Genomic DNA, 15,280 nt, shown 5'->3' with positions numbered 1-15,280 from the left:
TTTTGTTGTCTCTATTTCATCAATAACTTCTTAGCAATGTCTAAGATTGTTTGGCTTTCATGATTTTTCCATTCTGAAAGCGGCAGGATCCCCTATATTTATTTACAGCCTTTACTGAGGAAATCTACTTTTTTGTGGTAAACGCACACTGAGTGATAAAGAATTAAAGAAACTTAAATTGTTTGGTTTGGTGTTGTCTGTTTTTATAGCATATATATACACACAAGAACCTGTGGTGCAATGATGAGAACCATAGTTTGAATAATTCAAATAATATGGCATAGCTACTGTTTTGAAAAACAATGCCTAATTATAAATGATTCATCATGTTATTTTATTCTTATCTAGAAGGTTCAAGATAGCGATTCATACCTTAATTTCAATAATATTAGTGAATAAACGAATGAAATAGATCTATCGGGATTTGAAACCTTCCAAAATGCTAATAAATTTTCTATATTGCCTTGATAAACTGGAATGTCCTCAACAACCGATACCTTTCTAAATGATATACATAGGCATCACCACTTATCAAGGCCCAGAGGTCACTCGAGGATAAAGGTTAAAGAGTGTACAATAGTCAATTGGACAATATAGTAATCTTTAGTAATGGAAATTCATTAAGTTTAACTTGTTTATGTTGGACTTGAAGACAATCATATTGTAATCAGCTGGAAAGCAGAAAAATGGAAGACAGTTCCACAGGCGAACAGTTCTAAGAAAGAAACTTTGTTCATGGAATCTACGTTTAGGCTTAGGCACAGATAAAGAGTGTGTGTGTGAGGAGGGGGGGAATTATTGATAGCGTTTACAGCTAGGCGAGTGAATTCAGTCGCAATTCATCTTGAACTCAAATTATATGAGTATAACAGATGCGAGTGTAGATGTTCTGTTGGTAGAGCTTGGTTTGTGTCCACATTTCTATTGTCATAATGCTGGCTGCTCTACAAAACATGCAGCAATAAACGACATCATCAGAACAGATCTTAATGTATCTGATATCGGATTACAATTTTCCCTTTATATTAGAGAAAGTCTTTGATTTGTGATGACACTTTTGCCAACTAAAAATTTGGTCATGTCTGCAATTGAACTGATGATTGTTGCTCAGGATGCATAGATTCATAAAAATTATTTTTTCTATTACAGACAGATTTATTTTTACTCCAGTGCCGGGCGTAACTTCTGGAGTTGTTGGCTATTGTTCTATAGCATTCGTTCAGAACATTTGCAGAATCGAGTTTACTTAAAGAATTGGCATTGCAAAATTGTGTAGCTCTTCTCACAGATGGTGGTGCAAGCAATGATTTTGCTGTCATTACAAGTGGAAGAGGATAGCCTATAATTTTCCCCACAAAATGTTTCACCTTTGAGTTTGTCAATATAGTTTAGACTACAAAAAGATTTTATAAGTTGTTTTGCATTAGCTTCCATTCATATAAGTATTATTAGGTTGAGAAGAAAGTTCTTGCGGAATGTTTCATTTTGATTTCAAATGATGTATTTTCAAATAAGTTTTCATTATAATACCTTTACTTTATATATCGTTTTAAAGAGTGTTTTCCGCACTATCTAATCGTTTTAAAACAATTGTTTTCTTTCCAGAATGTGGCATACAAAATGGAAAAAAAGAATAAATTTGCACAATTTTCTTATTTCAATTCAAGTTAGACTGAAAAGGTGCTGAAACAGCCTGTAATATTATTTAATAGTTAAACATAATTTAGATTATTTAATAGTTAAACATAATTTGTAATTCTTGCTTTAACCTTTGAAATTTTTTTAGTAAAATTTATTTATCATCCACAGACTGCATTTTGGTGTTTAAAAAAGCAAATACCTCAACCTAAAATCAAACTTTATCTTATAAATAGTAAACACCAGTAAAATTATTTGCTTAAATTTGCTTTGAGTAAAATTAAAATTTGATATTCAAATATTGTTAGAAATAAAATGCACAAAAATCACTTTATTCTCGTTTGATTTATACTCGCCTACAAGAATGATTTAGGAGATAATATCAGTTCATATTGAATCTTTGCAATGTTTATTTTTATAAATGTTTTGTCTGCAACTTATCTATATAATGATACTACTTGTCCCTCCCTTAGTTAACTTGGTCATTGCACCCAAAATATGCATTTGTGAAGTCAAATGGATGTGTTCTTCAGAATTAAATGTAATGTAAAGACATCTTGCTGCTCAACTCCTTACATTCCCTTTATTCCAAATAGTAACCCCTTATATCCAAATGGCAATATTCTTTGCTTAGAGTGAAAAAATGTAGAAAAAAAATGTTTGATCTAATCTTCGCTTCCTTTGTTCCAGCTCGTTTGCCTCGTTGCTCTAGTGGTCTCCATCAATTCGCTGTTTTGATACTTTATTGTAATACAGCTTCCTATTTCAGTAGTTTCTCTTCCTGACTATTTTCCTCGTATTTATAACCTTGGTCTTTTCAAGATTAAGGTCAATCAGCGTTTGAGATGCTCATTTCTCATTCTGTCTGGAGCGATTTACATTTTAAAAATTCATTCAAACCCTATATATTGGTAGCATTAATATAGCTTTCTTTGTGCATGTAAACAAAAAGTAGATGACTTTTTCTTTTTTAACTTTTACTTCAATGGTGTGATGTATACATAAAAGGGAAGAAGAAAAGGACAAACGTAAGTAGAGAGAGAGAGAGAGAGAGAGAGAGAGAGAGAGAGAGAGAGAGAGAGAGAGAGAGAGAGAGAGAGAGAGAGAGAGAGAGAGAGAGAGAGAGAGAGAGAGAGAGAGAATAACAAAAGAAATGAAATTCACAGAAGGAGGAAGTAACTACGTGAGTTAAGAAAGAGGCAAAATGCAGAAACGGTCAAATAGATAATGTCCCCACCCGACCAGTCTAAGAAGAGAACGGGGATGATAGACGATCTCATTTCAAGAGGAGATGGGCAAATCTTACATGAAGGTGGAAAACGATGTGCAGCGTTCAATAAACATGTTGCGAAAATTCTATCACCGGCTGCAGACGTCAGTAAAATAGGTGATGATAATGAAACCGCCGATCACCCTTCAGCGAGTAAGAAAGAATGAAGAGTAAAATAACTTGCTCAATTGTAAGGTATTAAAGGAAGAAAAGAAATGGAGGGAAACATGGTGCAATCACGAAGGCCAGGAATTATGAGTCTGTTCAAGATTTGAAATATCTTACCCATTCTGAACTCACATTACATATTTATTCAAAAAGAGTAGAAAAAAAAAGGATTTCTGCTAATATGCACTCCACAAAGACAATTTGTAATCACATTATCGTGAATCCTAATGATTTTTCTTTCTTTCTGTGTTAACATCGTGGCTTGATAACATTTTGTGCTGACAATATCACAACATGATTCAATTTACCAACAATAAATTTTCAATTATTTAATTCCTCCTAAAACTTACAACAAACTCTATTTACCTTGTTCTGCAAAAACAAAAGCAACCCCCCCCCTTGTTTTTCTTCTCATTTCCCCTTTTTCTTTTTACCTCCCCCACTTCCTGACTTGTTTCCTAATGTAAAATGTACCAAACTCACAAAGCATCCTCCTTGCTGAGTTTTTTTTTTTTTTTTTTTTTTTTTTTTTTATTTACATGGTAGTCACCTCTTATCAAGGCCCACGAGCCACTCGGGGATAAGGGTTATAAAGGTCGAACTAGAAAAGGCCAGGATAAGGGCTAAAGTAAAAATAGAAATATTGTGAATCAAGCAGAAAACCTTGTTGAAAAAAGTTATAATCAAGCAGGAAGAATTGCAATAATAGACTACTGGGATTTGGCATAACCAAAAATGTTAAGCTAGTGCTTCAATTCCCAGAGGAAAAACGAACAATTATTTTATCCACTTTGGGGAGCAAAAATTGTCATTAATTTAAGCTGGTCAAAAAAGTAATCTCTAATCTTGTTACAAACAGTGCTGAAGAGCAAAGCACACAGAGCTTATGAAAATAATAGAAATATCGACAAATACAAACGATTTTATTATGATTCCTTCTGATGTTAATGTTGGAATATTAACAAAAATATTCAGTCAGTTTTAATTGAATTATATTTCAAAGATCTTTTTAAAAAAATGTATATTTTAACAAATTGAGTCAATTACCATTTATAATTTCCAAGGCGTACATTTTAAAATAGTATGTATTTAAAAAATATATTTCCACAAAAATAGGACTTATCTTAGCCAACCAAAAATGGAACTCGCAAGATATATGATACATCGTCTTTTTGAGACAATTTAAAGAGGCGTGCAATACAGGAGATTGCATAATACACAATGTTATACATTAACTAGCAGGTGGATCAGTATTGCCCGGTTTTACATATGATATTTTAATTTCTGCAGATTTCATATTTATTTTTATAGAGCTAATTCTCTATTGATTATTAAATTGTACACAATATATAGTAGTGGCCTGGTTGTAAAATACACTTAAGTATCATATTTTAATTAATGCAGGTTTCGTATTTATTATTATAGATCCAATACTCTATTGATTATTATATTGTACCCAATATATAGTAGTGATTTCAAAAGTTTAAAAAAAAATGACTTTGTTATCGTTAGCTAGAATCGAAACCAAAACATATATCTCTCTAGCCTTATTTATTACCATTCGACCTAAATCCATTTATATACAAAAACTTTATAAAAAAATAACATTGTTATAAATATAAATGTATATTTGTGCATGTATAGAAATAACACATTTAGTCAACTTACTCCTGCTAAGTTCCAATTTTTTCAATTCAGACCCTTTAGCAGCTATTTTTACTGGCTAACACCCAGATTGAATTTGTTCCATTGGCCCAAATTCTCTATATATCAATTTTCAAGTATGTAAATCAAAAATTGACGGAGTTTGGTAGAGACCGTTCCTCACACACAGACAGACAAGGTCACATATATATAGATGTAAATATAGATAGACAGATAAGAAGTAGAGTATTTGGACTACTGTTCTCTTCTGTGATGTTATTTTCAAACTGTTTCAGTCGATGTAACCTCTGACCATGTCAGGTGCATCTTGATAAACTGTAGAATCTGTATAAAGTTTCAAACTGAACCTTTTATTTTGGGCATAAAGATAGATTATTCTTGTTTCATCATCCATTTCCGGATTCTCTAATTCATAATAATATTCTTAGTATTGCCCATACTAAGGATGGAACTTTAAATTTCCAGAAGACTTTCACTTAGAACTCGTTATAACTTAGCATTTTATCTATTGCACTGCAATGTCCATCTTTGGCGAAACACACCTGAAGATGGTTGAAGGTTACATCGGCCGAAATGTTGTTAAAATAACATCTAAGATGAAAATAGTAGTCTAAATAATACAGATTATCAATCCTCTTCTAAAACATTCTGGAACATTAATGAGAATATAAGAATTTCTTTTTAATTGCTTGTTTTATCAGAATATGAATCCCATAGTAAACATGATAATGTGACCGGGTTTTTCGTATTGTAATTATTGCCTTCAGTTGCCATGAGGCGTTGACTTGTATAAAGTCCTACAACCATACTGGAAAGTCGTTATGTTACAAACATAGAACGGTGCACGTGAGAAGAAATTGAGAAGGATTACCAATTACGTATGAGAAGAACTGACTTAAGAAGGATTAACACTCATCATTCTTCCAGCAAATACAACTTTAATCTCTTAATTCTTTCGGCGCCTGTTTTGAGTATGACAGGAAACTGTATCTTAGATACCAAATTGGAACTTCATCACCAGATACTATCTAATGGTGAGGGCTCCATTTTGGGAGCTATGGGAAGTGTTAGTAATCTTCATACTTGATATTACTTAGGTTTATTTTGATCCACAGTAGTTGTATTTGTCAGGGTGTGAAATAAAATTTATTCATTTAAAAAATTTATGCCTAGAGCAAATGCATGCAATTTTGGCATAAGAGGATCCCACAAAAGTCGCCATGCCGTAATACATAACCAATTCACCAATCTTGTAATACTAATGTCATATGTATGCAGTATGATGTATGAAAGTGAAAACTAGCCAGTGGGGGTTGAGGACATGCGTAGCATGGAGATAAATTAAATCTAGACAGTATAGGAAGATGTTTGATGAGCAGGAGACTTTGAAAGAACGGATGAGAATTCTAGGGTCGGTAAATGTAGAACAGTTAAGGGAGCAGATCCAGTTCATGAGGAAGGCCTAGGAAAACATGGCCGGGGGTAATAAAACATGTGTTTGAGAGAAAGAGGGATAGAGACCTGACTATAGATAGACTAGTTTGGAAACCGTAAAACATGTGTAAAATGTAGCATTATATTTTCTTTGTTGTCACATGGACAGAAAGATAGACATCTGTCTCATCATTATTATTTAATGATTGACCAATAGAATTGTTATAATTTTATTAGTCAACTCTAATTAATTAATCGTGTTATATATAATATACAGTAGATCTAGTAATAGACTCTTTTAATTTCTGGTTTTATTTAGTTGAAATGATCCTGTCACATTGTCACAAATTCACTGACTTGAATGTCATAAAGAGGAGTACCTCCTCACTTCTCGCCAAAAATGGAGCCACTTGTAAGCCATGGATTGTGACTCGTAATGCTTTAAGACAGGATCTTGGTGGTTGAGTAGTCCATGGTTGGGTGACTTGTAACACTCCCTTTTTGCCTTTAATTTAGCTAGATAGAAGTTTGAAGAAGCTCTATCTGGTTACTCGACTGGTCATGGCTTACTCACGTGCTCGAAAATCGCCATGTTAGAAATCTGTTTCAAAATTACTTCTTTTGACAAAACCTTTTTTAATTTCTATTCATAAGTTCATTCCGAACCATATTATTCAATCTGATTCTTCTTCCCAAATAGATATTAGAAAGTTGTGGCTTCAGGTTAATCATGTTAAAAACAAGGAAGATTACCACTGCCAAGAAGTAATGTTTTCAAAGGGTAAGAATGGTACTCTTTCTGTAAAATTTTTTTCTAAGAGTAATGTTTTCTGGGAGAAATATATCTTAAGAGTAATGCAGTGTATTCTGGGAGCAGTGTATTCATGGAATAATTATCTTACCGACAGGATTACATTTGACAACTTTATTTTGCATTGAATAACCGATAGATTGTTGATGTGCCGTAAAAAAACAAACTCTTTCAGTTGAGAATTTTATTACAAGTAGAATCTTGCTCTTCTCAGTAAACTGTTACAGTTTTCTGATCTAGAATAATTAACTATCATAACAACCTGATTATCTTTCTCAATAAGTGTTTTATTTCAATTAACTAAAAGAGAATATATTGTAACAATATTTAATGTGATAGCAAGTAGGTTACTCAAAACAAGATTCATAAATTGGGAGTGACATTGCTGTGAAACTGGTAGAGACAAAGCAAACAGGGGGGGGGGGAATGGTCAGCCTCTTTGATTCGGTCTGCAAAATGAGGTAGACGTGTTTCCAAAGGCCGCTTGTTTCCCTATCAAGCTCGTTTTAGATGTACGTGACGGTGGGGGTGGGGGTAACCATCATGTGAAATTATCTGAATGAAAAGAAAAATCAACCAATGAAAAACTAAGGATGCCATGTTATTCTTTATATACTTGCTGCCTATGTATGATATAGTGATGCATTCACTGCTAATATAAAGAGACATATAAACTGCTGTTAAACCTAATATAATATCCATCCATCCAGCGCAGCCGCAGCTGAGATTGGACTTACTATATGAGTTTGTAGTATAATTCAAATCTTATCGGTAGCTGAATACTTTATGCTTCAGCAGGGCTATCAAGGGTATTTTTTATTGTGACGCCATCACTAGATGGGGTGCCTACCATGGCTTAAGAGAGTCCCATCTACCCTCGGGAGAAGGATAGACTGCACCAATTTCTCAACCTGGTATTTTACCCCATGGTACATACAGCGACTTGCCTTCCCAAATGGTCACTCATCTGGTACTGGCCAGGCTCAACGTTGCTTAACTTCAGTGATCTGGCGAGAACCAGTGTGTCAACGTGATTGTGCCATATAACATCAAACATCACATAATCTAGGAACAACACTAGATGTATACACCAGCCATATTTGTTTATTTTGTGAAGATTTTTCCACTGTGTTAGAGATAAATTCTTGAAGCCATGATCACAGTAAAGAAAAGGAGTATGTTAATGTTGGTGCTATGCTACAAAATCTTCATTATGTCATGCTATGCTATAACCATCTATATCGGTGCCGTGTCTAGTTACGACGCCCTTGCCGGTGCATTCTTATACAACCTTATTTACATAATAAAAAAATAAATAAAACCTTATTTTGAACAATTTGTACATTTAAACTTGTTCCTGATATTAAATTAGAGTTAAAACCATCACATGAAATAGACCGACTCACTCCCTTGAATAAACTTTTTCCAACTGGCTGCAACCGTTAATTATTCTGCAATAACATGGAATTGTATTTCAAATGGTTCTATGTATGGTGTGGAACCACACCTTAAATACATTTTAGATTTCGTTAAATTACTTTTTTTTTTTATTAGATCAAAAAGTAACTTCTTTTTGTTCTGTACAATTTTGTCTTCTGTCTGTATGTGTGTGTGTATATATATATATATATATATATATATATATATATATAGTAAGTTCTGAAAAAAGAAATATATATATAGTAAGTTCTGAAAAAAGAAATATATATATAGTAAGTTCTGAAAATATATGCCAATTAATCTATATAGAAGTTTCTGTGCTTCATCCTCGTGAGTATTCATCAGGATAATGCATGGAATTGATGAAATCGCATGTTTTTATATGTACACGTGGTGTTAAATTTGCTAGTTAGCCAAACAGATTCTTTATTATTCTCACTTTCATTTTCATCTGCCAGTGGTCGCGCGTTTATCAAGCAAAGGTTTATCTGACCGTAATTCACCTTTTTCTTTATTTCAAAATATGACCTAGTTTTAATCTGGGTTTGCTTAGATATGTTTGCTTATATTTGTTATATTAGTTTTTTTTTTTTTTTTTTTTTTTTTTTTTTATTACATTTTCACCCCAAACAAGGCAAATTGCCACTTTGGTGTAGGGGGCTACTATCAGGGGCAACAACTACTGGGGTACTATGTAGGGATTTGGGCAGTAAGGTGTCGGTTCACGTTACACTTGAACTTCTGCACGTCAGTACTGTTGGGGAAGCAGGGACCTGGAATGGAATTCCAGAGTCTTGCGGTTCTGGGGAAGAAACTATTGGAGTAAAAAGATCTTTTACATCTAGGGACCTCTACAGTGTGGGGGTGGGATCTAGTAGCCTGTCGGGTTTGTCGAGGGTGCTCGCGTCGTGGGGGCACAAGTGATTGCAGTTCATCAGAGCATTCACCACTAAAATACTTGTAGAACAGGCAGAGGGATGCAACATTTCGTCGATGGGACAGAGGCTGAAGCTTAGATGCCAGTTCAGGGCCTATCAGATTTGCGACTCTCTTTTGAACCTTGTCAAGGAGCGAGAGACTAGTAGCAGATGCACCAGCCCAGATGTGGCAGCAATACTCCATACATGGGCGAATGGTGGCCTTATAAAGGTACAGAATACTTTCGGGTGTTAGTAGTTTTCTAGCATGGTAGAGAGAGCCTACCTTTCTTGCAGCGGCCCTGGCAATGCCTTCAATGTAATTGTTCCAACTCATGTTTCCTGTGAACGTTAGGCCAAGGAGTTTGAAAGATGGACTCTCAGATAAAGAGTCGTTATTTACTTATTTATTAATTATTATCATTATTGTTATATATTGAAATCATATATATATATATATATATATATACATTATTATTTATTTATTTATATACTTTTTTACATACACACTTATATAATGTAAATGAATTACAGTTGGCATACAGCAAATCTTACTCTCAGACTTAAACAGCTATATTTCTTTCCTTTATCAGTTTATGTAATGTCCCTCTCCCTCTAATCATTTTAATTGACATTCCAGAATTTCAGTTTGAAAACGACCAATCATCACTTCATTAAAACCCATGCATGCGTATGCATAAACACACACACTTATTTTTACATGCTTCTAAAATTATCTACACGCATTTTGTCCTTCATCTTTATCTATTCCTATATAAATTCCTTTCTCATTTTTGATGAAAACAATAAAAATGTTGTACTCTCCTCAGCTGTAATTTTCATTTTATGAACTTGTGCTTTCGTTTCTATTGCAGATTGAACACAAATCTCTCACTCTTGGGGAAGTCCTGGATGGAGATCGAATGGCTGTCTCTTTGTATGAACTTAATTTCAAAAGTAAGTTCACAAATAAAAAGTAACCTCCATCCATCACCCTCATTAGATAAAGATAAGGAGAATCCTCAGAATCATGTCTTTCCTATTCTTCCTCTTCTACTCACATCTCTTTCTCTTCTCTTTCCTCCTACTCCTCCTACTTTCTATTTTATCCTTCCCCCCACGTCTCTTCCTCTCCCATTCTCTTTTTCCCCGTCCCCCCCCTTTTCATAACTTTGGCAAATCTCTTGCACATTTCAATATTAAGTTTACGTTTCTTTGATTTTGATTTTGTCACTATTGTTTTTCAATAAGTGCTTGAAAACTTTTTCTTTCTGTAATCTATTTTTTTCACCAATAATTTTCACCATTTTCTTTTTTTAATATTCCTGTCTTTTATTTTTTATATAAAAAAAGTTTAATTTACTTTGAAAATAAGAACAATTTAAATGCTATCTACTGAACAATGGATTCCCTGGCGGAGTTGTGTTATGAAAAATTAATTTGTCTTGGCCCATTTATATCTTTGGCAATCCCGCAAAAGACATCCTTCTTCTTCCGAAGGATTTTCCAACTTATTACACTTAGAAAAAGAAAATGATTTCTGAAATATATATATGCAAAAACATTGAAATTTAATTTTTCCTTTACGTTATTGTCAAGGGTTATTTTTTTTATTTTTATTTTATTTTTTTAATTTTTTTGTTAGCACTTAAGAAATATGAAAATAATAAATAGAAAATGTAAACCATAATGATTTTAACCAATGGTTTGTGATTCTAGTTAAAATTGACGGACCAATTCTAAATGATTCTAGTTACAGTTTACAAGCCAGTCTTACGTCTTTTTTAATCTAAAATTTATTTTTCTTATAATTTAAACAAGTTTCAGTTCAATTGTACTATAGTGACCGTGTGAATATCATACCCATTTCGCTTGATACTCATCCAAATGTTGGATAAAATTGTTTCTTATAGTACTTTTTATCATAAAATAACCTAATAATTTTCTTTTTAACAAGTACAAAATGTAACTTTTATTAAATACTCCATTTTTTCATGATCATTTTTCTTTTTTACACTTAGTCACTTTAAAATTATCAACTGCCATGTTTTAACTGTTTTATTTTTGTTTTAAATCTTTATTTTGTGATTTTATTTTAAAAAACAAAAACAAGTTATGTAATTTGACGAATATTGAAAGTTTTTGTATGTAATAACATTTTAATTCAATAAAAATAGTTTTGGTGAGAAAAAAAAACAGTATGATTTTCATTTAAATCATAATTTTATTTTAGGAAAAGAAATAAAATTTTATTGAAAGTCAGCAAAAGACAAGTGAAATAGGAGTTATTTCAACAGTCCCTTTAGTACAATTGAACCCAATTTTTCATTTTTGCCGTTTTTTCCCTCTGAATGGTTACACACTCTAATAGAATGGTTTCTTATATTCTTCCCTATATCTGTAAATCTATATCTTTATAACAGTGGGAATTTTAAGCTAGACATTTTTAATTATTATCTAACTTAGGTGTCGCTAAACTACGGATCCTGGCCCTCCAGAGTCTTTAATCTGACTCGTGGTGCTCTTATGAAAAGCTTAAAAATATTCAGTAAAGAAAAAAAGGAAATGTGTGAAAATAGTGTGGTGAGTTTTCTTTTTGTTCAGAAAATGATTAAAAGAATAAGATTTTGGAGTTTCAATAAAAAAGAAAAGCAAAGCTAATGAGTAAAACCGTATAAAATACGTCCAGATCATTTCTTTTTTTTGGGGGGGGGGGGCGTAGCTCTAAAGTCAGCAATATGGTCCCTCATTTGAAAACTTTGGAGATCCCTGATCTAAATTCATTAACACAAAAGTTGTTTTCATTTCTCAGATTAACAGACTATTTAAAGTTAATTCAACTTATTCAAAAGCCGTTGCATCTTGTGTGTGTGATATATATATATATATATATATATATATAATAGCATTTCAGCCCAGCGTTGCCCGGGTGTTTGGATGTGTATGTTGAGCAAAAAAAAAAATGTCATCAATATTTTTAACTTTGATCCCTATTATGACCCCTTAACATTTATTGTTTTAGGCTCAAATCAAGTTAAGTTAGATCCATGTCCAAGGAACCTATATCTAAAATGTCAAGTACTTAGACCCAAAATTGTCAGAGGAGTTTGGTAGAGTTCTCAAAGGTCAAATTGTTGAACTTTGACCCCATAACAGCCAAATTTCTGGCCGAAACCAATCACAAAGATTTTCCCAAATCTCAGTACCCTGTATATCAAATTTCGAATCTGTAGACTTAAAATGCGTAGGGAAATGTACACACACAGACAGACACACAGGTACACAGACATGTTCACTTTTATAGATATATAGATATATACATATATATAATATCAGTGCAAAGTAATTTGCATATTGGTTTTGAAAAAGGGTATTTTATTAATTAGCTGTTATGTTATTTTTTAATTCAATTTTTTTTAATTCAAATTTTTTCAGATTTTAATATAACAAATAGTTATGCTTTACAATATTATTGGATTTCAGGGGAAAATATTCAGCATGTTTTGTTCAAATGTTTCTTTTTTAAATGGAACAACGTGATTTGTTTAAACTGCAAGTGAAAATACAACTTGAATTCTTTCTTCTCAGTCATATTTAAAAGATGAATAAATCTGTTTTGAAATTAACAAACTGTTAATGTTTCGTGTGTACAATAAAGTTATGAATAAAATGTCCATTTTAAACTAGTAGAGCTATTCGGTCTTTCCTGGGGAGTAGTATGTCATTTATTTTTATCAATAACAATTTATTTCTTACTGTTGTAAATCTTACTGTAAAAATCGAAACAACTAATTAAGATACAAACATCTATATATATATATATATATATATATATATATATATATATATATATATATATATATGTATGTATGTATGTATGTATGTATTAGTTTACTTTTAAGAAGCACGGAAACAATGGAATTTAAAATGTGAGGTTAGAGAGAACGATCACGTGCGAATTTGTATTTTTAAATGAACAGATATTTATTTATTTAAAGTTTCAAATTTTCGACTTATAAAAAAGCCTTCATCAGGAATTTTTTAAAAAAACAATACAATATTTTTTTTCTTTTCTTACGTGTCATGATGTCATCTAGCAGAGTGGTTGTGTATTGTAAGTCCAGTGGTGAGGGTTAATTTTTTCTTTTTTGTAAAACTTTACTTGTGTGTGTGTGTGTGTGTATATATATATATATATATATATATATAAGTAAAGTTTTACAAATAGAAAAATTTGACTTTGTCTCTTGAATGTGTAAATAAAGAATTTGTCTCTCCATAGATAAATTCTTATTTTAGTCACAAAAACATAAGAAATAATGGAATCATTTTGTGTCTGTTAAAATTTTTAAACTTAACAGAATTAATATTTATTTTGAAACATACTTTTTATTTATTATGTTACGACATAAATATGCTAAATAAAGCTTGGGAAAATATCAAATATTAAGCAAAATGTCTTATGGCAAGCAAATATATTTAACATATAAAGTTATATTATGAGATTTTAACGGTTGGACCTAAATAGCACTTAAGTTGACATATCAAACTATGATTTTAAATAGCCAAGTTTTATTTTTTTTATTGTCGTACGATGTTATTGGTATTGCAAGAAAGTACTTTGCTACAGTTTATTTTAAAGATTATATAGTCCCACCTGAACAACAGGTAAAATGGAAACTTTTTCAGTTATGATCGAAAAATCTAAGTCCTTAAAGAGAATAACTTACTTTATAATTGAAAAAATATAAAGAGTTGTCTCCCTTATAACTAAGTTTATTCTTTTTTCTGTATATTTTTGAAAAATGTGTAGCAAAGATTAAAAGCTAAAATGATTTCACTGAGTCTGGGGGCAGCTCTGGGTAGGTACGGGTCATTTATTAATAACAAAAAATACTCTATGGACATTTAAAAAAAATTTTTTTTTTTTTTTTTTTTTTTTTTTTACATAGGAGTCACCACCTATCAAAGCCCGGAGGTCACTCGAGGATAAGGATTAATAAGTGTACAGTAGTACAATATCGTAGTAATCGTTAGTAGTGGAAATTTGGTAAATTGGATTATATAAGGAGACAGATCATCAAGAACTTGTTTACGTTGTACTTGACGACCATATTTTAGTCAGCTGGAAAGCAGGCAAACGAAAGACAGTTCCACAGGCATGCAGTTCTAAGAAAGAAGCTTTGTTCATGGAATTGACGTTTAAGTTTAGGCACAAAGAGGGAAATTATTGATAGTGGTTTCAGCTAGGCAAGTATTTTTTGTAAAAGTTTGGCAAGGGGTGGGGCTATAGATTGGAGCTCAGATGAGCAATTGCCATAAAGATAGCAACAAAGCAGAGGCAGGCTCGCAATGTCTCTTCTGGGGGAAAGACAAGGCAGGATAAGATGCTTTTAGCAGCTCTGCCCGGATGTGGCAACAGTACTCCATCCTTGGATGTACCTGAGTTTTAATAGGTAGAGAGTTTGATCAGCAGTGAGATATCTCCTAGAGCGGTAGAATGATCCCACCACGTTTCTTGCACCCTTGCCAACAGATTTGATGTACGTGTTCCATTTCAGATCAAAAGTAAAGGTTATACCAGAAGCTTATCAAAACATGGAGCCTTCCCAAAACAAGAGTCATTTGTTTAAATTGATGCCAGACAGGGATCAGAGCGTTGATGGTGTAAAGATAGAAGCTTGGTTTTAGATGCATTAAAATTAACCAGCCACTTCTTTCCCCATTGTACAATGTGCTCAAGATCAGAGGAGAGAATCAGAGAGAACTTTGTTATTTACGGCCTTTGATGTGTTGCCATAGATGGTCGTGTCGTCAGCATAAATGTCTACGAATGATCTTAGGATGTGATTTGGGAGATCATTGATATAGATCAGGAAGAGAATTGGGCCCAAGATCGACCCCTGAGAGATTCTAGCATTATACTGTGAGCTTCTG

The 15,280-nt window shown here is 32.5% G+C and overlaps 1 protein-coding gene across 1 annotated transcript in view; it reads left to right on the top strand.

Annotated features, from left to right (window-relative positions):
- The window catches only part of LOC145279692 (transmembrane 9 superfamily member 1-like), a 918,708-nt gene that overhangs the window by 423,953 nt on the left and 479,475 nt on the right, over positions 1-15,280 (top strand). Inside the window, exon 3 of the mRNA XM_080130972.1 lies at positions 10,219-10,300. Within this exon, the coding sequence (XP_079987098.1) occupies positions 10,219-10,300 (82 nt within the window). The remainder of the gene's footprint in view (positions 1-10,218; positions 10,301-15,280) is intronic.

The sequence above is a fragment of the Euprymna scolopes genome, chromosome 7, assembly GCF_053919585.1.
Source record: "Euprymna scolopes isolate OS-2025 chromosome 7, ASM5391958v1, whole genome shotgun sequence".
In the NCBI taxonomy this organism is placed as follows: domain Eukaryota; kingdom Metazoa; phylum Mollusca; class Cephalopoda; order Sepiida; family Sepiolidae; genus Euprymna; species Euprymna scolopes.
This window is presented reverse-complemented; position numbering and strand designations above follow the sequence as displayed.